Source organism: Geotrypetes seraphini, chromosome 19 (genome assembly GCF_902459505.1).
Source record: "Geotrypetes seraphini chromosome 19, aGeoSer1.1, whole genome shotgun sequence".
NCBI lineage: Eukaryota > Metazoa > Chordata > Amphibia > Gymnophiona > Dermophiidae > Geotrypetes > Geotrypetes seraphini.
Genome location: NC_047102.1, coordinates 5,912,583 through 5,939,934, shown reverse-complemented (window position 1 = coordinate 5,939,934; position 27,352 = coordinate 5,912,583). Strand labels below are relative to the sequence as shown.

At 41.3% G+C, this 27,352-nt stretch overlaps 1 protein-coding gene across 15 annotated transcripts in view; it reads right to left on the bottom strand.

Moving 5' to 3' along the window:
* Positions 1-1,568: 1,568 nt before the first annotated feature.
* PPFIA1 (PTPRF interacting protein alpha 1) overlaps positions 1,569-27,352 on the bottom strand; it is a 97,899-nt gene continuing 72,115 nt past the window's right edge. For 9 of the 15 annotated variants that reach the window (XM_033928204.1, XM_033928198.1, XM_033928205.1 and 6 more), the window contains 10 exons: positions 26,593-26,674; positions 24,681-24,881; positions 22,054-22,116; positions 17,864-18,039; positions 17,675-17,772; positions 15,350-15,525; positions 13,539-13,607; positions 10,132-10,297; positions 7,606-7,677; positions 1,569-3,301 (listed from right to left, as the gene is read on the bottom strand). In XM_033928204.1, coding sequence (XP_033784095.1) covers positions 7,619-7,677; positions 10,132-10,297; positions 13,539-13,607; positions 15,350-15,525; positions 17,675-17,772; positions 17,864-18,039; positions 22,054-22,116; positions 24,681-24,881; positions 26,593-26,674 — 1,090 coding nt within the window. In that variant the 3' untranslated portion in view covers positions 1,569-3,301; positions 7,606-7,618. Of the gene's footprint in view, positions 3,302-3,913; positions 4,100-7,605; positions 7,678-10,131; positions 10,298-13,538; positions 13,608-15,349; positions 15,526-17,674; positions 17,773-17,863; positions 18,040-22,053; positions 22,117-24,680; positions 24,882-26,592; positions 26,675-27,352 lie in introns of all 15 variants that reach the window. The other 6 variants (XM_033928207.1, XM_033928202.1, XM_033928203.1 and 3 more) reach the window with 4 other exon arrangements.

The window sequence follows — 27,352 nt, the reverse complement described above, 5'->3', positions numbered from 1 at the left end:
TAAAGTTTGCTTTTTCAGTGCTTCAGTGCCTTGAGACTCCTTTCCGGTGTCAGAGGAAAGGACACAGTCCCGCGGTTCTGGATTGCTGCTTTACAAACTGGTGGATTTGTGGAGCCAGCCTGCTATGTGCCACCCTTCCGAGACTTAGGGTCCATTCCCCTGGGAGTTTGCTTGCCCGCTGACCTTGTCACAGGTTTTAAGTGCAGGCTGTATGCATCTGGAGTGAAACCCACCTGAGTTTCAAGGCGCAAGCTGTCTTTCCCATCTCTGACTGTTTTGCAAGGATCCATGGTGGGATTCATAGTTTGTGTCCGGCTGACTGGCATTCTGAAGATCTTTCCCTCCATTCAGTTGCTGTGTAAGTGCTGACAGGCAGGCACTGCTGGAACTGTGAATAAATTCTCTATTATTTCCTATGGGAACTTCAGGGGTGGCTTGGTAAAAGTGTTTAAAGGCATTTTTCACAGTTTCTGAGGGTAGGGTTCAGGTCCCCAGACCCCTATATTTTCGAGTTTTGTTTATTTTTGCCATTTTGGGTGCAAAATCACTGGAGGCAGCCATCTTGGATTTTCAACTATCTTTTTTTCAAAGTTTTATTTCTGCCTCAATACCCCTTGATTTGCTTAAAAATCATTTGGGATGGACTCCCCAGTCCCTAATCTGCAGAAGTTTCCGTCACTGGTAGCACATTCACATCAAGAGATAAAAATCATATAGCTACAGTTACTAAACATGCATCAACATTACCACGTGCTAATGCCTTTAATGTATGTTACCAGTAACTAGGTCCTGTTGCATCAAATGGAACCTGCAGTGAAAATACTTGCACTGATGCAGGAGTGCATGAGTAACTAGAGATATGCATTCATTTGAAACCACATTTTGTGTCATTTTGCAACATTTCTCTACAAAATGAGAGGGAAAAACAGCACAGTTACTTACCGTAACAGGTGTTATCCATGGACAGCAGGCAGAAGTTCTCACAATCCACCCATCTCCCCTGGTTGGCTTCTCTGCTATCTGAACTGAGGAGAAGCGCGCCCTGCACTGGGCGGGAAGGCACTGGCGCATGCACAGTGCGGCAGTCGCAAACTTTCTAAAGTTCTACAAGCAAGTCTGCTTGCGAAGCTGTCCGCATCCGGGCTCCGTGGATGACGTCACCCACATGTGAGAATATGCTGCCTGCTTGTCCTGGGATTACCTATATACAGTATATTTTATTTTTCTATGGGGCCTAATAGCGCACACTTTCCAGATAAGAGGACATGCTACCACTATAGTGTTTTAATTTTTCATTAGGAGGAACAAAACCAGAACTGTGGAGTTGGAGTCGGAGATAATTTTGGGTACCTTGAGTCGGAGTCGTGGGTACCACAGAAACTGAGGAGTAGGAGTCTACCAACTCCACAGCCTTGAACAAAACAATAATTCATGTAAATGATACATTTTGGGGGCTGTAAATTCCTATTAACTCTAGCCCCATGTTGAGATACTTCCATTAAAATGTACTTAAGCAGCCAACTTCAACTCTCTTCCCTTCCTCCATTTTGCATCAGTACAACTGGTGATCTGTTTTTCTAATATCATCTTTTATTGGCAGTGGAAAATGCTTCAGTACTTTATTAAAAGAAAGCAATAAATAATACTGTGATAAAAATAGTTGAAAGTACTTGTAGACTGTACATACTTTGTTACATTATCAGAAAAGTACACAAGATTAATAGAAAAAATAAGTGTAACAATGATTGATTTGTACATAGAAATTAAAAGAACAGAATGGTAAAGATCCATTTTATATATTGTTACATAATAAATAATTCATCATGAGCTTAAGAGATTTCTTAGAGCTCCTTTTGCTAAGGTGCAGGACGTACCAGCACATGCTTACTGCAGCCTGCGGTAATTTTGCAATGTGCATGCACAAACCATGCACTCAAAATTACATTTTATTTTTTTCACAGAGGCGTAAAGTGGGCATTACGGCGTGCCGATTAGCATGTGAACTCTTACTGCTACAAAACGGGTGTCATTAAGTGTTCATGTGCTAATTTTTATTAACAGCAATATTGGGGTATGTCCATTTTCTGGCTGCGCTAAAAATGACCGTAACATGTGGGATAGACCTGCATTAAGGCCACTTTATAGCATATCTTAGAAAAAGGAGCTCTTAGTGACTTAGTACGCCACTTAACTACATCACAATCTAAAAATATGTTCAGATTTTAACCTTTAAGCAAGTTTACCAACCTAGTAACAAAACAAATTACCAGAGAAAAATAAGGCCTTTCTTAATAGCAGTAGGATATGAAATTGTGGGAGTCTTTCTTCTGTAAAATGTTTGTGTTTCAGAAGAGACTTCCCAACTTGGTCCTTCCAAGCTGCCTCTGTCCTTTAAAGCAGTTTCAGTGAGGACAATTAGAGAGAAAGGAGAAAGCACTCCCTCTGCTCCCCTTCCGTGAGTTTGGTACATTTTTCTACACAGTTGCATTTAAATATTTTTCAGTTTATGGCTTATATTCAGTCACTGGAAAGAAGATGTACAAGTACGCCAGCAGGAAGGAGGAGGGGGAGAAGGAAAAATGATCAGAATTCATCTAATTTTTCCTCTTACAGGAAAACATCATTTAAATAAAGAATGCCAAGTCAGCATGTACACCATGACTAAGCATTTGCCAAAGGATAGGTACTGACGGTGATGTAAAATGAAAAAGTGTGTCAAACATTGCTTTTTCATAAAACTATAGGTCTGCGCAGCAGGAATCTGGAAAAGTGTCAACATTTTGAAATCAAAATGACAATATATATATACAGTATAATATACTGCTTGGTGTCACAATAACTTTCCTAAAGGTTATAAAACCTTTTTTTTTTTTTTAAATCTTCTAGTTCATTATTAAAAAGAATATTTCACATAAAGTGATAATTACAATTACTGCAACATTTACAAAAACTCTACATGGTCCATAGGGATTTATACAGAGTTACAGTACATTTATGGAAAGGTCAACAAAAGAACTAAGAATGAATTGATTTAGGATTATTAAAGACTACAGACACATGAAAAAGTAACTAAATGTATAAACAAAGCATCACATAGATTTACATAAATATAAGAAACATTTAATTCTAAAATATTTCCTCTAGGATACTCGTGAATTTATTCACTAATTAAAACCTCTGTAATAAAATATCTCAGTGTCCATTTCACAAATATTAACAGGTTAGAGATTGCACCAGTCTCAAAAATGCGGTGTTGAGCTCTAAATGCTGCATAATCATCTGTAGAAGTAGTGCGGATAAACTGAAAAAAAAACGACAGTTCCCGTTAATCATCAGCTGCTCACCGAGAGGACGCACAGCATCAGCTAAGCTTTACAACTGCAAGCGTCATCCGATTTGGTCACTGCAGCGGCTACAACAGGGGTGGGCAACCTGAATTTTATGAGGCAAGTGTACAAAGAGGACACCATTAACCTGAGTTTTGGCGATTTCAAATATTTTCAGAATAGCCACTTTAGCAGTTTGCTCCCATCTTTTTATTAGTTAAAAATGTATTTTATTTATCATAGGTGGTCTATGAAGCTCTTTGTACAGCCGGTTCCAGCATGACATAATGTTGCAGTACTGACCCTCGTACGGCCCTCTGTGTGTAAGGTTGCCCACCCCTGGTCTACAGCTACAAAAGTGCCTCTTGCCTCAATTCGCAGGATATATGCACCCAGTGGAGTTTTCACAGTGAATAGGCATGAGGGAGGATCTGAGCGACCGTACCAGATCTACCCCTGTATGCAGAACAGCCTCAAAACTAGAATGGCTGGGTGTGTCCGAAAGATTGAGTTGAGAACCACTGCTGTAGAAGATGTGATCTGAAGCAAATGTCACCATTAAAAAAGTAGTCAGTTCAAATACTCACCAAGGATAAAATGCAAACAAATACACAATGTTTATAGCAGAAAATACGTCTATGTTGTTCCATCCAAAACTGGGTTTCTGCCGGGAGCTGTGCCCTCCCCCCAGTTACCATAAAGCCTCCGTCCAAGAAGACCTTGAGGGAGGGCAGGGGAAGGCTGGTAAGAAGACAGTGCACCAGGAATGCTAGCTAGCAGTAAAGTCAAAGAGGAAAATACTTTTCAGTAAATGTAGAAAAGCAAACTCTTCTGTATTAATTACACTGTTAAACCCCTGTAGGAAGGGAGAAGAGCTCTTTCATGCCATTGGTTTGATTTGTTAACCTGAAATGCTATTTTAATATGAAAGCAGTCTCTCATCAAAAATGCTGTAAGAGTTTGCAGGAACTTCTTAAATCCTTTATGTTCAGTTGGGGGGGGGAGGGGGAATATTTCATATTCCCTTCTGTGAGGCAGTTACTGGCCCATCGGATTAAAACAGCTTGCCTGTGACATTAAGATTGATGGGTCAAAAAAATTCTCTCTTTGGTCAGGCCTTTAAAATATTGACTGAGGCGGGTTTGGTTACTTTCTGGATGAGAGGAACACATGGGTATGTTGTAAGGTAATTGTCTGGGGATTATTATGTATGTGAAATGTAAATTTTCTTGACAGCTATTGCTTTGTTTAGTGTTTTATTTATCTGTGTTAATTGTTCCCAACCCGGCGGGAAACAAGTAATATAAAACCAAACATAAGACTACTGTAATGTGTGTCCTCTAAATGAGACCAGAGGTGATGCAGATGAAATTTGCAGTTGTTACAAGTTGAGGAGTTCGCATTTCTTCACTTATCCTTTTCCTGTTGTGCTTGGTGTTTACTCAATTTCCAAGCTTCAGATGGTCCAGTGACAGAAATACTTCTAACTGGCTTTGTCCATGGCCTTGTCTTCCCAGCTGTTGAGATCTACCTTGCCCATTTTCATGTTGTACTTGAGGATCTCCTTGAATATGGGGCGTGATCGTCCCTGCTGTTCATATATGAAATCTTGGAAGCTACAGATATGAATCTTGCAAGCTGCTGTCAGTGTCCTTGCCCCTGCAGTTCACTTGTTATCAGGCCTGTGTGCAGTTTATATGCAAAAGTCCCCCTAAACAGGCGGTTCCAATGCTGAGACATATCCAGAGATGCAGACAAAAGAAAGGCAAGAGAGATGTCCTAATCAGCCAGTGTATAAGCTTGATTGTTAAAAAGTCCCAACAAGGATCCAAGTTTTGTTATCAACGATGCCTTCATCAGGGGACACTGACGAGTGTTTGTAGATCAATGGATAGATAGAAGTTCGAAAGTCCTAGTCAAACTTCTATCTATCCACTGATCTACAAACGCTCATCAGTGTCCCCTGAAGAAGGAATCATTTATGCCGAAACTTGGATCCTTGTTGAGACTTTTTAACAATCAAGCTTATACAACTGGTTGATTAGGACATCTCTCTTGCCTTTCTTTCGTTTTGTCTGCTTCCCTTTTATAAGGCAAGTACTTTCTCTTTGTTGGCGACATATCCAGGAACATGGAAACTGTAGTTTATGAGTGGAGAATGGGGATGACAGGTTTAGTACGAATACTCCCTGATATCCAGAGATTCAAAAAGGTTTGGCTTGGATTGTACAATTGCCTGAGGTGAACACCAGATAAATTATGTTTTATTATTTTAATGTCTGTATGTCAGATTATGATTATGTTTGTATTTTTGTTAACCACTTAGGTCTAAGTGGGTTAGAATTTTTTTTTTTAATAAATAAATACATAACAGGCAACTCAAGTAGTTCTACCAGTGTTTTCTAATATCCATCTGCAACATAACATGGCAAATCCAGAATCTCCAATACAGAAGTTCCTGAAAGGTGCCAATTTTTTTTAGTGTGGCTGGAATGCTGATGAAAGATCAACTTTGGTGAGCAGATCATGCCATAATGATGGAAGACACCAGATTTGTGCTCTGTGGTAAGTTGAAATGTGCGTAGTGTGATCTTTTAGAGGAAGAGATAATCGTTACTGCAGATGGGCCAACTGGATGGGCCATTTGGCCTTTATCTGCCATCATGTTTCTATGTTTCTTTACAAGGGGCATTAAATAATTTATCTCCCTTAGTAGGAAAGAAAAGTTTTCAAAAAAATTATGTTTTATTTTTCAGTATTGTTCCATACACTTTATCCACTTTTCCTGCAATGACTTTAACCCCTTTGAAAATAATTCTTCTGTCTGACCTTCAAACCAGAACGTCACAGCTTCCTTGACGCCTTCATCACTTGAAATCTGCTGTCCACAGAGAAATTTCTTCAAAACTCAAAACATGAAATAATCTGGGGGTGCCAGGTCAGGACTGTAGGGTAGATTTTCAGCTGCTGAAACCCACAATCTTGGATGGAAGCCTATGATTGTCATGATGTACACTGGTGCATTGTCGTGAAGCAGCATCAAGCCTGCTGTAGGTTTTCTTCATCTCTTCTCCTTGATTGACTTCTGCAAAACGATCATGTTGGTGTAACTATCCCCAGTTATGGTTGTCTTGTGTGGCATGAACTCCAGAAGCAAAAGTCCTTATCCCAGAAGACATTTGCTATGACTGAGTGCAGATTTTGCCTGCCATGACTTTGCCTGCAGATTTTTCTGTCTTGAACTTTCTTGGACTCAGGATCTCTGTGATAGACCCAAGTCTCATCTCCAGTCACTTGGTCTTCATGGAGCATCTCCAAGTTCTCCTGATAGCACTAGAACCTTGTGGCCTTCTGACATGGCATCAGCATTCTTAGAACCCATCTTAGACATGCCAAACTTTTCATGAATTATTTTCCAATTGTACCTGACAAGATACCCATTTCTTCAGCTATTCAGGAAAGCTTAATTCATCTGTCTGACAAAATTAAATTCTTGACCTTCTTGCACATTTCTGTGGAAATTGCTTCCATAAGCCTTTCAGTGTAAGGGTCATCTTCAACGGTCTCCCTACCCCACTTAGACTGCTTGCTCCAAAATTTTACTTTGTAGGATGATGGGGCAGACTCACCATAAACTGCAGTCATACATTCATGGATCTCCTTTGGCTTTTTTCCTTTTGAGAGAAATTATATCAAGGAGCAGTGCTCCAAATCTAGCAGTTTCTTACTTGATTCACACAAGGACTCTCCTGACATCCTGTCTCTTAGAATGTTAGACTTGCACTGAGCTGCAACTGTGCAGGAGTAACCTTGAGACATATTACAACATGCACACACTTGTTTCAACATTCTTGCTACTTTCTTTCATACTCAGGTAAATTATTGAATGCCCCTCGTATTTGAATATGTGACTATAAAGACAGCTAAAACACTGAGAACCCTAAAATATAAAGCATGAGTAACTGATTTTAGGTTGTTTTAAATATAGTACTAAAAATTCTTCTGTTCCACAAAATGATGGCATGTGGACACCTCCAGCTCAACGTATTCTGATGAAAAAGCTATTGTTTGGGATGTCACAGTGTGGACAAGATGACAATTTAGATGTTTCTAAATTAATTAGGAAAGTATGGAAAAGTGAAATCTCCCATTCGTGTATGGAACAAATGCAGACTGACATATACTGGGATAAGTCATAAAACTTGATCTGGTTATACAGCATTGGAGATCTAGACCTAACTGGCAATTTTGTTTTCAAATGAGGGTGAACTCTACTCACCAAGTGGAGGCTTTTAACAGGAGTAAGTCCTTACTGTAGCGGAGTCCAGTCTTGGTGCTCCTGTCATACTGCCTGTTTCGGTAATCATAAGAGGAAAACATGCACAACACAGCATGCGGTTAGTGTTACGTCACAGAAGTGAGTGCAGTCCAAACACTCCATAGGTTTAGATGTTAGTGCGACAAAAAACTAATTGTAAAGTTAGTTCAGGTTTTCTTCCCCTTTATGATCATGAAAGCAACAGAAAGTACCGGCAGAGAATAAAATACACTTGTGTGCATGCACACCATGGGGTAATTTATAAGAGGGAACGCCTGGGGAAAAATGTGTAGAGGCTGTATAGACTCCTGTGGACCTTTATAAAATACACACCCAGAACCAACCCCAACATTATGCACATTCAAACACACATTCACACCTGCTCTGAAGATAGTATAAATTTGTACATGTATTTTGTGCTTACCTGCATATTTATTTATTTATTCATTCAATTTTCTGTACTGTTCTCCCCAGGGAGCTCAGAAACGTTTGCATGAATTTATTCAGGCACTCAAGCATTTTTCCCTGTTTGTCCTGGTGGGCTCACAATCTTTCTAATGTACCTGGGGATTAAGTGACTTGCCCAAGGTCACAAAGAGCAGTGTGGGTTTGAACCCACAACCTCAACCACACACTCCACCTCTGCTCAAACTACATCCTTAGAATATGAACTTTTGGCATGTGTAATTTTATGTGCATATCCTATTCTGTATGTAATACAAGTTCTGTGTGATGAAATGCTTTAAAAAATTACCCTCTCCCCCCCCTGCCATTTAGAACTACTGCCTGAAAAGCTTGAACAGACTCTTAATACAATATGGAAAGGCAGGAAGGAGAAAGATCATATGACCACTGAAAGCCTGCGTGAAATACAGATAGCAGTGTGGCATAACGACTGCGATGTAGCTGAAAATTGTGGAGACTCTGCTTCTATTCTCCTTGGTGCGTCTTGACCTTAAGCACTGCGTAAAGTTTTGGTCGTCATATCTCAACAAAGATATAGTAGAATTAGAAAAGGTTCCAAAGAAAAGCGACTAAAACGATAAAGGGGATGAACTCCTCTCGTATGAGGAAAGACTAAAGAGGCTGGGGATCTTTAGCTTTGAAAGGAGATAGCTGAGGAGGGATATGACTAAGATCTACAAAATCCTAAGTGGCATAGAACAGGTAGAAGTGGATCAATTTTTCACCCTTTCCCAAAAGTACAAAAACCAGGGTACACTCAATGAAATTACACAGGAATATGTTTAAAACAAATAGGAGGAAATAATTTTTTACTCAAAAAATAGTTAAGCTCTAGAACTCGTTGCTAGAGGAGGTGGTAACAGCAGTTAAAGTAGCTAGGTTAAAGAATGGTTTGGACAAGTTCCTGGAAGAAAAGTCCATAGTCTGCTATTGAGACAGACATGGGGGAAGCTACTGCTTGCCCTGGATTGATAGCATGTAATGTTGCTACTATTTGGGCTTCTGCCAGGTACTGTGTTTGGATTAGCCACTGTTGGAAACAGAATGGGCTAGATGGACCATTGGTCTGACCCAGTATGGCTTTTCTTATGTCTACCACTTACTATATGCCCTTGAGGAAGCTGCTTCACTCACCGGTGCTTCTGCAACACATTTGGGTGAAGGGCATAACCCCCAGCCTTCAAAAATATAGACACTGAAAGGCCACCTAATATTTGCCAGTGCTAATGTGGGTGAGTAAAAGGCATAGCTTATGTGATTTTTTAACTATTTTAATCTCCTGATCTTTATTAATTATCAGTTTTATTTTGAAACATCCAAGATTTGCATGACATGACAGCTCAAGAAGATGAACTATCTTGGAGAGTAGGTAGTATGGTAACCATTTTTTTGAATAATCAGTTTCAAGATGAATGTGATGACAGCACCATGTCAAATGTAGGACAAGGGTTACCACACAACTCCATGTCAAGATGGGGGACAAGATGAGCCAGTCCTAGTTTTACTCCATTATATGCAAGGGGATATAGTCCTAGTTGTTTCATGGAGATCAACAAAAAAACAGGACCTATGAGGATAAAAGCAGAACTGGTTTATCTTATCTTGCCCCCCCCCCCCCCCCCCGCCTCACCAATGTAAAACTATCTGGTTATCTTAGAGATGAATTACATATAATGAAAATGGTGATAAGCACAGCTAGCAGAAATGTTCCTGTAGCAATGTGTGGAGAAGCTACAAGCATGCTCACAGGAAGAAACTTAAAAGTGCTATGTGGACTGGTTTCAGGAACTTAAACAAACGGCCTTCCAAAAATATTTTGGGCTCTTGCATATAGCCGAAATAGATACCATTGCTAGGAAAGGGTTACATATTCAAAATGGTGGTCATAATGAGCAGCATGGGGATCGATCCCACAGTCTCAGGGTACTGAGGCTGCAGCTCTACCAGTAGGCCACTCCTCACCTCCTCAAATCCCAGAGCACAAAACTCAGCTGGGTTTAAGGAATAACTGGGGTTACATACCATCCATTTGCATCTTCTTTGGCTGCATAGAAGGTGAAGACATTGATGAGGTCACCCTGAAATTTGCAGGAAGTGTTTCTGCGGATCCAGCAGCTAAACCTCTAACGTCCTTTGGTCGAAACTTCTTCCTCCACGATGGTGCTCGCCTGAAGCCTTTATCATCATCCTGTTCAATTAATGGTTATTGTAAAATCAATACCTGTTAAAAAGCCACTTTTTTTATTTTCAAACTGAGCTTTGGAATGAGTTACCGCTTTCACTTAGAAGTCTAGGCCCCTTCGTTTTATTTCAGAAAGCTCTGAAAACTTTGTTTACTAAACACTTTGGAAACTCAGCCATTCTAATTTACATTCTTCTTCCATATTTATATACTATATTTACATTATTGTAAACTGAGTCGAGCAGCATTTGGTTGAAGACCCAGTCTATAAAATTGAGTTTTAGTTTCGTTTAGCACATGGGCACTTTCAAAAAAGGCTACAATAGCGGCAAACTCAGTGACTCTGTGGCACGAGCTGCACACTGTCAGACAGAAGATCCGTGTGATATTCAACCTAGCTGCGGATATTGCAGAAGTAGCATCTACAGTAGTGGTGTCCAACCTTGGCCCTCACCAGGACGGATTATTAGGATTTCCCAAATGAATAGAAACGAGATCTACTTGCATACAATGGAAGCAGTGTGCACAAATAGATCTCAAGCAAATTCATTGAGGCCCTTGAGGACTGATGGGCCAGGCTTAGAGTGCAAGTTGCTGGAGCGGTTTGTGGTCTCTGATCAAAGACTATTACTGGGATAACTGGCTTGAGTCTTTTGAGAGGGAGAAGGGAAAATAGTAGTTGAACCCCTAGGGAGATGTGAATAAAGGCTCCTGGTTCTGTGGCCCAGTAAAAGTCAGGTCTGATGGACCTGGATACCCAGAAAAGCAGAAGGAAACTGCTACTTGAAACAGCTTATGGTGGACATACTTGCAGGGCACAGCACCGATTTTATAAGGAAAAGCATATTTTTATGAGTATATTGGAATTTGTTTTATCTGTTATTTGATGATTAGGTTTGCATTTTGTAAGCCGTTCAGGTTTAAGTGAGTTAGAAATGTTTTAAATAAATAAATACTTTCCTTAATAACATAGAAGTGAAAATGCACTTACATTGAGGTGAGATCACCCACATTTGCTTGTGCTTAAATGTTAGTACATATAAATTATTGGACACACTAATCGTGTAAACACATAGCTGTGTACTATGCCCTCGATTGCAAATCATGGCACACTCTTCCACTGAGGCCAATTACATACTCCCCCCCCCCCTAATGTCTAAAACTAGGTGGTTCTTTGTAGAATTATCCCCCATGCTGTAAATTCTATAAAAGCAGCACTAAAATTTAGGTGACAAAAACACACATATAGGACTCAAATATCAGCACATAAATACCAGTATTCTGGCTATACACTATTCTATAACATAGTACCTAAATATGAGGAGATGTAGTTTAACGATGGGCATGCAAATGGGCGGAGCAAACAGATAAGCATGCAAAATTTACAGATACATTTTAGCAATCTAAGTGAGAGTTCTATGGCTGGTTTAAGTAGTCGAGTTCTATAAAGGAAAGAAAGAACGCCATTTTCCTTTACAGAATGGGCTCCAGAGAGCTGCCTCTTTATAGGACTGCCCTTCAAATGCCCTAATTATGCAGGATCAGTCTTACAACATCTTTGGTTTTGCTCTTTCAGAGAACAACTTTATTGGGTCACCTGGAAGGAGAAATACTAGCAATTCAGATTTAGCTGGAGGAATTCAAATAAAACTCAAGACAATCAAGTCCATATGTGATGTCACTGAGATGTATTGGACCTTCATGTTCCGTGACCCATGTAACAGCTTAAAAAACTGAGCACCACACATTAGGAGGAGATCAAAGTGTTTATGGCTGGATTCTACAAAAAAAATACCGATCACATATCAATCTTGCTACAGCACCATTTGCAGGATTGTGCAATCTGTCAAACATAGGCACCGGTAATGTAGGCCAGGGTTTTGAAGGCCTATGTTAGATGAGAACTGCGTCTACAGAGGCGTGAAAGGTCATTTCCGGAATAAACCATGGCTATTATGACCTTAGGCGCCTTTGTAGAGGTGATTATGGCATCCTTTTCTGTAGGCGCCTACCGAATATACTCAAATATAAACCGAGGTAACCTGCCCCCCCTCCAAAAAAAAAAGGGGGGAAGGATCACGCAAATATAAACCAGGGGGTTTATATTCAATTACCCTGCCTTGCACCCAGCCCTCCTTCCCTCTCCCCTTCCTGCCCAGCTCTACACTCAGCCTCCAATGCCCACTGCAGGCCTCCCTTAAGCCCTGTTGGTCCAGCGGTGAGCCGGGACAGGAGCAATCCTTCCCGCATCCTGTCCCGGCCAACTGTTAGCCACTGCCTCCCTCCTACCTCCTTAACCCCTCTACAACATACCTTTTGAACTCTGGTGATCTAGCAGTGAAGCAGAGCAGCAGCCATTTTTCTTCACTCCTGCCCCGTACGGAGCCATGATCAGAAATGGCTGTGCGACTGCCCTGCACAGCCATTTATGATCGTGGCTACGCACGGGGCAGGAGCAAAGAAAAATCTCTCCTGCCTCACTTCACTGATAGACCACCAGGGTTCAGAATGGGGATGCAGGAGGGAAGCAGGGTGGTTAACAATTGGCTGGGAGAGGGATGCAGGAAGGATCGTTCCTGTCCTGGCTCACCGCTGGACCACCAGGGCTTAAGGCAAGCCCATGGGAGGCCTGCAACGGGCCTGGGAAGCAGGGTGATTAACAGTTGACTGGGACAGGATGTGGGATCGCTCCTGTCCCAGCTCACCACCGGACCACCAGGGCTTAAGGCAAGCCTGCGGTGGGTCCAGGGGAGCACATAGACTTGAGGACCTGAGTATAACTGAGACCCCCACTTTAGAGCTTTATTTTTTGCCCCAAATGAGATTTTAATCAGTTTTAAATTAAGACGATCAAGTTAGGTGGCAGTAGTGTATATACTGTAAACTGGTGCTGAAAAATATTTTATCAATGTTCCGCTGCAATTACTCAAACACTGACCACAGAGCAGAAAATAGGATTTTTTTCCTAGCAAGATATGACTGAATTTAAAGAAATTTACTTTGCTCATTTGTTAGAAATTGATCTCCTTTTTCAGTCTCCCTACCTGCTTTTTTTTTTTTTTACTGTACAAATCATCTCGTGCTGCAAAAGGCATTTCCCTGCAGAAATCCTTCTTCTAAAAGAATACTAAGAGAGGCCTGGACTTGACAGGGGGCAACACCCAGAGTTAGAATAAAGGCAAAGTGTATTCTGGGTCTTTATATTCAAGAGTAGAAAACCAGCCATCAAAAAAAAAAAAAACCTCACCTCATCAAATCGTCTCCCTGTTCCCATGGCAAGAATGTTGTTAAATTCTCTCTCTAATACAGATCGGGCCTAAATTGGAATAAAAAAGGAGGAACCCTTAACATTGTGAAAGAAGATACATTAGTTGCATGCAAGGTATGAGGTAACAATATATGAAATGTTAACACCAATTACAATTGGTATAAATACTGAATAATTGTAAGACATGATGCAATAATATTACCAACCTAAAACAAAAGCAAGCTGCATTTTGAGTGTGGAAATACAAAGTGGCTTTCTGGTAAAAGTTATGCTAAGGAAAAGCACCATTAATTCTTTCCCTTCTTCCGTAGCTCGCCCTGTGGTGAACCACGAGGAGGAGGAGTGACCTAGTGGATACAGCTGCTGCCTCAGCACCCTGAGGTTGTGAGTTTGATCTCAGCCTGCTCCCTGTGACGTGGGGCAAGTCACTTAACCCTCCATAGCTCCAGCCTGCTGGGACAGATAGGGGAAAATACTTAAAAGTACCTGATACTATTTGGTGTATTGTAAACCGCTTTTGGTGAATCTCTTCATGAAAAAGGTGGTTAATAAATCCCAATAAAGAGATGAACAAGGCAGTTAGGACATTACGTTCTTCACTAGAAGGACTGCAAGCCCTGCCTCCCTTCCCCATGATTCGGAAGCTATGTAGGCCTAGAGATGTGAAATATGAGGGTAAATCAAAAATTAAAGGCATTCGTTAAATGATCTAAAACTGCTAACAGAAAGGACTGAAACCACAGAGAGCGAATAACAATCTATCTGCAACGGTAGCAAGTGGAGAAAAAAGCCTCAGAATAAAGTGAGAGTCATAAACAGAAGTTGTATAATGATGCCACGAAATCAGTCGTTGGCATTGAAAAAAACTTGTTTTCCTTTCCTGTTTATTTTGTTAGACATTAATTTAAAATGTTTGTTCAGTGTTCATCTGTTTTTTATAACTCCTGTATTATCTGTAAATTGAAAGATTGGTTCATCGCTTAGATATTTGAGTAAGCGATTAATCAAATACTTAATAAACTTGAAACTAAGGGCCGCTGTGTGAGCGGACTGCTGGGCATGATGGACCACTGGTCTGACCAAGCAGCGGCAGTTCTTATGAAAGCTTTATGAGTGGGTAGAAAGGTTTAAAGCAGGAAGAAAAGGTGTAACTGACAAAGGTTGTTCTGGTCACCCATGCCTTGATTAGAGAAGAACGACGGATAATGGTATCTCAACTGGCTGCAAATTTGGATAGCAGCTATGGATCTGCATTTGCCATAACGCAGGTTGACTTGGGATACAGGAAAGTCCCCAAAAACTTACTGATCTGCACAAGCAACAGTTCCTGAAGAAGATCAGAGTATTTTGGAGAGATCTGTCACCAGCAACGAGACAGGGGTGCATCATTGTCACCCGGTGAGCAAAAGATAAAGGATAATGAAGTAAGGGAAGGGGTGCTCACCTGGCTTTGGGAGCAGGAATGCAAAAGCATGGGGACTATGTGGAAAAGTGATCTGTTCAATTGCTCATAGTTACTTCTATCAAAGCTGTTAAATGTATTTTGCTTTTATTTTTTGATATATCCTCATATACTCTCAGTTTCAAAAGCTTAGAAAAAATGAGTGAAAGTTTTAAGGATGTGCATTCATTAATGAATCCTAAATTGATTTAAACATACACTAACTTTACTTTATTTTCATATTTATTATCATGTCATGTATTTTATTCCAATGCTTTGTTGTTAAATAAATCAAAACAAAACAAAACTTGCTGGAATACACAATAACTGTTTGCCTCTTTGGCCCTACCTGTGTGTTCTGCGTAGGTATTTGTAGCAAGAGAGCCAGTGCGGTGTGGTCAAAAGATTCATCTAAGGCAATAAGTGCTCCGTGAACGCCACTTTCAACAAGGTTATCGGCATATTCTTTCAGCCCAATTGACAGTATCCACTGAATCACTCGGTCATTGCTCCACACAAGGACATCTGTACAGATCATGAAATGAAGATTGAGATCACAATGAACTTTTCAGCTACCAAGTGTCAGCCCAAACACACAGGAGCCAGCTGCATACAAAAACATTTTTATTCATCTGAAAAGGAGTATGTTCGTGCAATTCTGAGCCAGCCAACTTTAATGGTCAACTCAAGGTTTTGGGGTTTTTTTAAGCTAGAAAAGCCATTCTGCACACAGAATACATAACATAACAATCAGCTTATATACCACAGGACCGTGAAGCTCTATGCTGTTTACAAAAGAAAAAATGTTCAACTGAATGAACAAAATTAGCAAACAGATATGTTTTAAATGCCCACTAAATTCTAATTAAGTACTAGAAGTCACAATCAATTGATCTAAATCCTTACCCTATAAAGCTGCCTGATAGGACAGTAAACGTTGGTGATTTTTTTAAAGGCGGAAAGATAAAAGTTGAAATGCGAGAGTCTCTTGTGTTTATTAGTGGCAATAGAAAAGAATTCGGTAAAGAAGGCCGCTCAGAATCCTATTTACCAGTAAGAAAGCCACTCAGCGTCGAGCAGCAGCACCAAATTGCGCTGCTACTCGTGCCGCTCAGCTGAAGAAACTGGATCTGCGCAGCCGGTTAACAGCGGGGCAGGAGTTCAGAAAACTTGCTCCTTCCCGCTGCACCTCCACCAGGGATCAGCAGAGGTATGAGGATAGGGCAGGGAGGGAGGAACAGAGGGCAGAGCCTGGGAGGGAGGGTGCAGAGCCTGACAGGGGAAGGAAGGGTGTTGGGTGCAGAACCTGACCGGAGAGAAGGAAGGGTGCTGGGTGCAGAGCCTGATGGGGTGAGGGGGAGGGAGGGAAGAAAGGGTGCTGGGTGCAGTACCTGACAAAGGAGGGAGGGAAGGGTGCTGGGTGCTGTGCTTGGCAGGAAGGGAGCTGGGTACAGTGCCTGATAGGGGTTGGAGGGAAGGGGGCTGGGTGCAGAGCTTGGCAGGGAGGGGCTGAGTGCAGAGCCTGGGGGGAAAAGGGGGCTCAACTTATATTCGAGTACATACGGTATGTGCTGTGAACCTCAGGACTCTGTGTGAATGATTCTCAGGTTTATAAATGTGTTTTGGGACATCCCTTGATTTTTAATTGCAGGGGCAATTATGTGTATAACTCATTGATCCTTTTTTTGTTGTTAATTAACAAAAGGAATTCCAAATTTGGTGCTTGAACCCTTGTTTTCTATTGATTGCTATCCTATATCCTTTTTAAAAAAAATTTCAATTTTGCAAACTTTACAAGAAAAATATATTCTTGCTACAGATAATATAGCAGGTATAAATGTTAAACATCACATTTCACCAAAAAAGGAAAAAACAAAATACACAGTAAAATATTTACAAACTTCCTTAGACCACAGAAAGAGCGATGAGGGGAGTTAAGGCAAGTAGTTAATCAAACAGGAAAAAACCATGAAAGGCTATAACATAATCTGCACATATTTGACGTTTTATAACACCTTTATACAACAGCAATTTTTTTTAGCTCCAGAAATGATCTTAGCTGCTCCGACTAAAAAAAGACATACTTAACTTGACAATACATTTACAGAGGCACGTCAGTAAAAAAAGACACCCCCAAGCATTAGTTTCCTGCCTCATTAACAAGAAAAGTTTTCTTTTTTCCTGGGTAACCTTAGCTACATCCAGGAATGCCCAGATCTTTTTTCCGTAGAACAATTCTTTTGACAAACGAAAATACAGTTTCATGAAGGAATCCAAAAATAAGAGGCCAGAAGTGTCATTCTAAGTGAAGAATCTGAAATAGATTCCTCTCAAATTACTGATATGTTGTTTAAATCCAGTTGTGGAATTTGCTTTTTATCTTCCACCACTGTATCCCGATTTTTAGTAGACAGTGGAAGATAATATATTTTGTTTAACGGAGGGATAAAATCTGAAGAGTACTTTAGTACTTCCATTAAACATTTGATCCTATAGCCCTTTTTGATTTAGATTTGAAGAAAGTAAATATCAATCTTTTCTGCTAATCAGTAAGAGGCATTCACATAAAAACACTCTATTTTAAAGGAGAAGCTTTTCTTCTCAGTAAGAAACAGAATTTCAACATCACGTAGATGTAAAAAACACATGTTTAAAAAAAATACACAGTGGTGACCTTTTGTTTCATTCTGGCTTTCTTCTCTTCTTCTTTCAAGTTCCTTCCGGTCATAATTTAACCTTCGCAGACACATAATGCCACACTGGAAACTGTTCCTGTTTGAAAATGAAGGTACATGTTTAGAACAATCTGAAATAACCACAATGGCTTCAAAATGCTTTTTATTTATCATTTGATATCAGTTACCTGTGAAAACTGTCAACCATTTTAAGCTGCCCACGAAGATCTTTTTTTGTCAAGTGATCCAACATTCTGGCGTCAACAAGACACTCCATGAAGTAACTCCGGTACTGGGGCAGCCCCAGACTGGGTAGCCACTCATTGCCGATCCACTCGTGGTTCATATCACCATAGGCTAGAGTCTAGATTTGTTTTAAAGACATTAAACTAGCATTATTTTTATATTAAATGGGGAAGAAGGCTGTATATAGGAGACAGCAAAATGCAATTATTCAATGAAAGCATAATTCAACCTTCCTGAACAAGTATATTTGCCCCACAAAGGTGATTTATGATTTACCAAGAATTCATTGGTGGGTTCTTCTTTTCAGTACATACATTCCCTTTCTTTAGAGGAGCTAGTTCTAAGGCAAAGTTTAATATGATTGATTGAAAAAGCAAGCAAACATATCTATTAACCAGAAGAGGCGGTGGAGACAGAGACTGTGTCTGAATTCAAGAAAGCATGGGATAGGCACGTGGGATCTTAGAGAGAGGAAGAGATAATGGTTGCTGTGGATGGGCAGACTGGATGGGCATTTGGCCTTCATCTGCCATCATGTTACAATGTTTCTATAACCATAAAGTTCTATGACATCACAATGCAGGTGTAAAGAGCCTTAGCCTAGAGGAAGAGGAGGAGATAGTGGATGCTGCGGATGGGCCATTTGGCCTTTATCTGCCATCATGTTTCAAAGAGAACTGCCAACCCAGATCAAGTTAACAAACAGTATTTCTCTGAGGTGGAACTACTGATTAAAAAACATACAAACAAGCACCAGCACCATAATCTACCACCCCTCCATACTAAACACAGAAACTGAGCAATGTGAACAAACTGGCTGAGCTCATGTCCAAAGTCCTGATAATGCACACAGGAAAACCCGAAGTTCCTCCTGTTCCAGCTAGGAACAAAATCGTGCAAAGTCAGCAATTCATTTTGTTACTGATGTTTTTTCTTTATTTGACTGATAAATCATCTATCTTTAATAACCCCCTAGGCAGTCTACAGTAGCCAATTAAAACACATCAAATCATACACCTTCAATCAAGATATTACCATTCTTTGCCCACTAATATTAAACAGATCAAGATTAAATCCCATTTCAGAAGACATTCTCTTAATGATTTCCACAGTATCACCCCCACCCCAAGCTTCAAGACTTCTAAATTAGATTTATGGTAGATCATGCCAACAATTAGGAGTTCTATAAAATATCAATCAACGAAAATAAGATTAATGGTTGTCACCTGAAAGATTATTTGGGCTGGTGTCTGAATATTAATATAAAGTGCTCCATAATTTAATGGAAACCTTTGGGTGCTGGGGACTGTCTAAGTTGCCCCAGCAACTGGATACCTAAGGTTTTGTAAAAGGAAATTCTACAGTCTCTCACGGGGGCCCAGAGACCCCACAGTGTGAGGAGACGAGGTAGAGTGCAGCAAGCATGCCTTACTTTGAAGACGTTGCCATGCCATTATCCTCCCAGCACACAGAGAAGCACTTAAAAGGCCTCGTCTCAGGATTCGGCCCGGCAGCAAGTCATTGAATGGAAAAGGCTGGAATGAGGCAGCTTTCGTAAAAATAAGTGATGCTTCCTGCATTCTGCTTCTAAAAATCTAAGGCAGGGGATAATTTCCTCCTTCTTTTGAACTTATGGCTCTGGAGGATATATCATTTTTCAGTTAAATTTACTAATATACAATTCAATTTCAACTTGTGCTTTAAAATCAACTTGTGCTTTAAAATCAGACTTCTGACAATCCAGCGACTTTCTAGAACCATTACAAAAACTCTTGAGCAGTGACGTAGTAAGGGGGGGGAAACTGCCTCAGGCGCTGTCTTGGTGGGGGCGCCAGCATCCGTCTGCCTCTCCGCCCCCCCCACAACCACGCACCTCTTTAACGTTCGCAGCACCAGCAGCAACCTCAAACTGCTGCTCGCACCAGCATCGGCTCTTCCTCCACTGTCACTTCCTGGACCCACACTTAGGAAGTGATGACAGAGGACAAGCCGACGCTAGCTAGAGCAGCAGGTCTGGGGTTTCTACTTGCACCGGGAACATTAAAGAGGTACAGGAGAAGGGAAAGGGCACTCACGCATGGCAGGAGGGGGCAGGGACGGAGCAGATGGGGTTGGTGCCTCTCACCTTCACAACGCCACTGCTCTTGAGTGCTATATTGATTGGAAATGAGACACAACTGGGTCCATTAAAAGTCCATTAAAAAAATGAACAAACTGAAAATATCCATGTTTAACATTTCTGGATGAGCAGCAAAGACACTAAGAGGAATGAAGCAATTATTCTGTGCGTTGGACGGTGAAGGAGAAGATTCTTAAATGCCAAGAAATGCAGCCAGAAAGCAAGATAATGTCACAGAAAGATGCAGAGAAATTTCCCCCTTAAAAGAAATTTTCAAGAACACCTTCTTAGATTAGTTCTAAAACGTCACATCTTACGAACTCCAGAAGGAAAGTCTGCAAGTCCTACAGTGAGCCTGAGCTGTAAAACTGAGACCCTGAGATCAGACTCCGCATACCTGAGGGAATTCTATGCACAATCTTGCACTTTATTTGTGATATTTTCATGCAGAACTCTTCCATCATAAGGTCTGACATCCTTTTCGCTCCAGTTGCAGCTCTCTCCCCCACCCGTCAAGCCTTCCCTCCTCCAGTTCTCTTTTCCTCTAGTCCTCAACAAGACCCCATCCATTGTTTGCTCCTGCTTCCGCCTTCTCACCACTTCCTACCTATATCACCAGCAGCAAAATAAGGTGAGCAGCTGCACATAAGGCCATATTCCCCTGCTTTGCTGTCCTAGGCCCAATTTTCATTCATCTCGTGGTGTGTACAGAAGCCCACAAGGTTCAAATGAACGGTCTGGCTTATGCCTGATGCGCAGCTGTTCACCTCACCTCTTGCCACCACACTTTCTAGGGGGGATGACAAGGAAAGCTACTGAAATTGATATTTGTGCAAAATTCTGCATTTCACAACTGTGCAGAATTCCCCCAGGAGTGATTATTGCCATCGTATACCCAAAACTAACTCATTCGGGGACACTGGCCCTGAGCCTAACATACTTGTTGAACATGAGCATTTGAAAAGTCTATTTTGTCAGACTGTTGGACATTTAAAAAAGGAATTGTTTCAACATTTACTGTTCTGGTTCAAAGAAAGCTAAGATGAAATCATGCCGTTTATTATTGATACAATGGACATAAAACAGAGGACATAAAAATCGCCCACCTGGGCCCAGCTTCCCTCCTCATCTTCCTGATATTAGGTGGGTTAGAAAAGCAAAAGAACATACAATTAGTGCTAAGTTTAATAGATAAGCACCAAACCAACGATCATGTAGATGCAGATTTCAAATTAAAACATGCACACGCCATGCAAAGAGCACTCACTGTAAAATCCAAAATCACAGCGTGACAATACCCTCTCTGCAGAAAGTATGGAGTTGAATATTCAGGTACATTCAGGAAGTATCTTCCTATCCCCAAGGGGACTTATGAAGCAATGAAGGATTAAGTGAGTTGGCCAAGGTCACAAGGAACCAGAGTGGGATTTGAACCTTTACCTCCCTAGTTCTCAGCTCATTGCTCCATTAGTCTGCTCCTCCATCCACCGAATCCTAATCCATTCTGCCAATCTTGACCAGGGAGCATGAAATCAAAAGGCAAGAGGGTGCCATCTTTCTTGTGGGTCCACAGGAAATATGACAAACAAAAAAGCTCTGCCATTTTGAAGCTAAGCAGAATCCATACTGGTTCTGAAAAATGATTTCAAGTGGGACGTGAACTGTGACTGTGAACTTTATGGAAATATTAGAAAAACACACAAAATATGATTTTCATGCAAGGAACAAATATTTGAAGCGACAATTTCCTCCCTCAGAAACGCATTTCCAAACAAATGAAAATTTGGCGTTCAATTTATGGAAACAAGGAAAGTGGGTTTTGTTTTTCAGAGCAGCAAACAAGCATCAATGCAAATCTCTAAGCACCTTATCAACTTCAAAAATAAGTGGATTCTAAGCACCTCATACAAGTTAGAAATGACTAAACTACAACGACCAGAAACCAGAATTACAAGCTGTTAAAAAGCTAGAAGCCAAATAATTCAGCAGGACAAGCACAAGAGCAAGACTAACCGTTTGTGGTGAGGATGTAAGCGTTTCCATTTCTTCATGCGTTACCCAGACATTTCCCGTAGACTATTATGACCCACAGTCAACCAATCAAATGCATTAAAAGGAAAACGAGAAGAGGAAAGGTGGCAGAAGAAATAAGCAATGGGTACATATGACGGCACCGACGCTGACAAAAAGTAGAGCAGTTGATGGCCTTTTAGGCCACATTAATATAGCAGCTAAACCTGATAACGCATCTGCTCAACAGTGGCTTGTGTAAATAAGCTGTTAAAAATTTAAGAGGACACTCAGCAAGGAGGAAACCATCTCTTCTGGAAATATGCACATGGCATTTTATACTCTAAGGGCTAGATGCAAAAAACACAGTCGCTAAGACTCTGCGGGTCATTGTGGGCTGATTTTTTGGCTGATTCTGTAACAGCGATCGATGTTCCAACAAGTTTGCATGTAAATGGTTTTCGCAGGTTTGCCATAATCCCGTCCAATCAGTTGCTGTGAGAGCGACATTGACACAAGCGCAGAGCCAATTTGGGGAAGCCCGAAGAGTGAGCGGTAGGGGAAGCCCCAAAGCAGCCTCCTGACACTCAGCTGTTGGGCTTTTTTTTCTTTTTTAATGGCACGGATATCGTGCGTGTGTTACATGTGCACAAAATTTGCCCTGTTAAAAAAAAAAAAAAAAGCAAGCCGCCCCCCTCCCCCTGATGAGCCCCCGGAACCTGGGAGGGGCCTTAGGTGTCTGGGCCAATCAGGGCCTAAGGCCCCTCCCCGAGCAACTCAGGATGCACTGGGAAGGGGAAGGCCAGCCATTTTGGAGTGGCGGGTCTGCAAGCAGGAGGGACTAGGTATCTCTCCAGCTATCTACTTCTTGAACAAGTACCGGGGGGGGGGGGGGTAGTTCAGGGTGTGGGAGGTATGGGGTGGTTCAGGGGAGAGCATCCAGTGGCAGGAGAAAGTGGGCATCCCTCCTGCTGATTTTTTTTTTGGAAGGGGAGGGGTTGGTGGGGGGGTGGAGTTCACGGTGGCAGGAGGGAGAGGGCAAACCTCCTGCCGATTTTTATTCAAGTATGGGAGGTGGGTCTGTGCAGGGAGGGGGGAGCGGTGCTATTCGACGTTGGTGGGGTTTCGCAGTGGTAGGAGGGAATGGACATCCCTCCTGCCTCTATTCTTGTTCTGGGGGTTGTCATCCGGGGGGGAGGGGGTGCAGCTCTACTCTTTTTATGGGCCAGATATTACGTGTGTTACACACACACCTGCGCCAAAGAAAAAACAGGCAGACCTGTCAGTTTTTCGGGTTAGCGATCCAATAATGATATGTAATGTTAGGCCATCAATCGGATGGCTTGTTTTAATATTAAATGACCTCACCTGCATGCCAAAATCGGAGAATGTATGACCGCACAGAAAAACACGCAGTGAGTTGTTTTGAGCATCAGGTTGGCAAGTTCCATTGGTTGTTAAACCAGTCAAACTGGTTTAGCAACCATCGGTACACGATCAGACAGTTTTATGCATCTAGCCCTAAAGGGCTACTGTTAAAATGTGTTCTTTTACCACTCGCTGATGCTATTTTTTGTACAGGTCCCGTTTTATACAATGAGACCTAGTTATCAATAACTGGGGTTAACATGTCTAACTGTATCCCAGGCTGATCACATCTCCCCCCTTAATTAAAGAGAAAAGAAATGTCGCTAGAAATCAAAATCACCGCTGTGTGTAATAAAAGTGAGCCAAGTATAGGACAATCAAACCATTGTGACATCATTGGTGAAGTTGGCTTTCAGGCATTGGTGGAATGAGGCTTCATGACATCACAATAGCAGCTGTTAATTTACCACTAACTCCTGCTATTTTAGCACAGGTCCCATTTTATGCAGTGAGACCTAGGGCTCCTTTTACAAAGATGCACTAACAGTTTTAGTGCCTGCTAAACCCCTAGTTACTAATAACAAGGGCCAACAGTAAAATAGCACGTCTTAGAGGCAGCCCCTCCCCAATCTACACAAACCGAAAAGTAGGATTTTCCTGCTGCTCTACACATGTATTTACTTGCACATTTCATAATTTATTGGCCAATTTCTGTCTGTTCTACTAATTTGTCCATTTCTAAATGAAGTTGAACATGTAAATAAATTATTTCGATTATGCGATATTGGGGATCCTCTTCAAACATAGGTTACCATATTACTTTGTGTGTTGAAAGTAAACCCCTATATAACACAGTAGCCTAAAATACATGAAAAGACAATCTTGAGTTCCACTCTCTCTAAGGCATGCGTCCTGCAGAATGGTCTCTCTGTATATTAAGAAAAGATCAATAAATGCTTTGCACTCTTTCAATTATGAATTACTTAACCAAAATTCTCTACTGGCAGACAACATACAGTTGATGCATTTTCTGGAGGAGGCCTTTACCATGGACAAGATGCGAATGATTGAAGAGCTCATGGGGTTTTATTACAATTGTAGGTTAAGAATGTAATTGAAAACATAAATAAGATCTAAAAGAAATACATCATGCCCAATAGACATTCTGAACAGTTTGGCTTCTCAAACAGGAGATCTCTAGAAAATTCTATTGAACATGATTTCGTGGCATGTACGTTCTCCCCATTTTTTCCAAAGCTTACCGTTCTTGACGTAGGAGGAGCGGATGGGCTGGTTAAGGACATGATCTCTTGAATAGCAAGCCTGAGCTTCAGTCTGTGCAGTGGATTGCTGATTCCTATTTCACGCTGTATTTCAGTATCTGACAAGGCTGACATAATAGCACCACTTTTCACGTTTGCTCGACACGCTGCCACATACCAGGCAGGCATCCCGACCCACAACTGCCAAGAGAGATAGTTACTGGTTTGTAACTTTGTCAGTCTCTGGGAGGCTACATATGACATTTTAATGACCGGCACCATACAACTCAGAAAATATGGTTTTAAATCAATATTCTCATTACTGACATATACTTTCTCAATTTTTATGTAAAAATATACAGAAATAAAACAAAAACATAAAGAAAAAATAATATCGTTTTTATTGGACTAACTCAATGTAGTTTATGATTACCTTCTTCTTCAGATCAGAAATAAGCAAATGTTGGCAAAATCAGTATATATATATATATATATATATATATATATATATATATATATATATATATATATATATATATATAAGCATTTCAGTGGTATTTGGAGACAAAGAGGTGACAAAGCAGTTTGAATTTCTTTGTAGTGGGAAAGAAAGCCAAGATCTTTGTTAAGTAGGAGACAGAGAGGTGACAAAGCAGTTAAGGAAATACCATTGCTTGCTTTCCCACTACAAAGAAACTTAAAGCACTTAACACATGAATTAGCATATGGTAACTATAACCGGACAATAGTGACAACATAACATAACTGCCACTGCCGTAGCAAGCATGAGAGCATGTGCCAAGTTACAATTAAATGAACGTTGCTTTAGAGGATGGTAACTAGGCAGGTCAAAGGTGAAGAATGGATATGGACTGCAATCTATAATTAGTGGAAGATATTTACCGCACAATACTTTACACTTGTGGCACTAGATGCATCCATATCTTTATGTGTGCTAATGAACATTTTAGTGTGGTAACTGCAGGTAACACAATGAACACACCCCTAACAAATCCAGCACAGCCTCTGCACTTACCCCCAGATTCTATATAAGATTCTTTGGGTTATGCACGTACAATGGCATGGGGGTGGGGCAGACCACCTTGGGTGCTGGTACCTCTCCTTCCCCCCCCCCAACAATGAGTTGGGTCTCTGAAGGGTCTCCCCTACCCCCTTTAAATCTTGGGTGGCAGTGAGCAGGCTGTCCTACACACAGGCCTCGTCTCTCACACCGACGTCATTTCCTGTTTGCAGGACCAGGAAGTGATGTCTAAGGAAGGCCTAGTCGACGCGAGCAGTAGGTATGATAGCGCTGCCAACAAAGATGTCAACTGGTACCTGAGGCGGGGAGGAGGGTGGAACACAGTGATGTCGGACTGGCAGGGAATAGCGTATTGTGGGTGGAGGCACCCTTGCCCCCAGCTTCACTCGTCACACCATTGTGTGTGCACCCACTTTGCATGAACAACTTAATTAACAAGCCAATCAGCACCAATAACTGGCCACTAACAAGCAATTATCTGCACTAATTGCCGCTAATTTTAATTTATACATACATCTTTTTAGGCTTATTCTTTAAAGGAGTGTGTATAAATTCTAGTGCACAGAACCAAAAAGGAGGTATGACAATGGGAGGGGCACAGACGGGGTACGGGCATTCAGAAAATGTTCATGCTCTGTTCTAAAAGAAGCCGGATCCGCACCTAAGTTAGAAGCAGGGATTTACGCCTATATTTAGTCATGGCTCTCCGCAAAAAGTGCTATGCTATAAACCGTGCCTAACTTTGGATGTAGTTTATAGAATAGCATTAAGTAGGCTTTTCTCCGCACCGATTTTTGGGATGCCATATAGAGAATTTCCCTCCCAACTGTGCATGAATTTTTGCAGTTCAATGTGATGTAGAGTACTTACCTCTAACCATACCACTACTGTAGGACCATCCCAGTGAGCAAACGGTAGCCCTTGCCTTCTGGCTTCCTCCAGTAGTTCATGCCTATGGTGACAACAGTCATGCAGGAGAAGCAGATGAAAATGTTTACTTGTAATATTTGGAAAAGTTAAGAGTTTTCTAGATATATTTTATTTTTACTGGAACAGACGGCCTGACTTGGTAAGTCAAGCTCCGTCTCTGGCAGTCTTCAAATCTAAACTCAAAGCCCACTTCTTTGAAGCCGCTTTCAATTCCAAACTCCAACCCATCTGCTAAGCACCAATATCTGTCTTATCATTCCCTCTGTAATTCCCCCACCTGAGCACTGTGTATTGATGCACCTTCTTGTCCAGTTTGTCTGTCTTGACTAAATTGTAAGCTCTTTTGAGCAGGGACTGTCTCTTCTATCATTCGAGGGAGAGTTGGCTTCTCCTCTTAGGCTGACCAGCCAACTCTCCCTCGAATGATGATGTGGAGGGATCCGATTGGTTTTTCTCCCTTTCTAAAGTAAGTCTGAAACGTCGCAGTCAGAGTAGGATGCTGGTGAGATTGAAGAAGCAACAGCTTTGTGAGTAACATCATTTTTTTTGAATCTAAGATACATTATGCATAGGGATTTAGAAGTGAAATATCCTTTATGGAATCATGTTCTCAGATTTGTGAAAGGCGGATGAAAGTCCGGGAGCCCTGAAGAAATGGCACAGAGCTGTGAAACGCTGGCTGCCATGAAAGTCTAACACA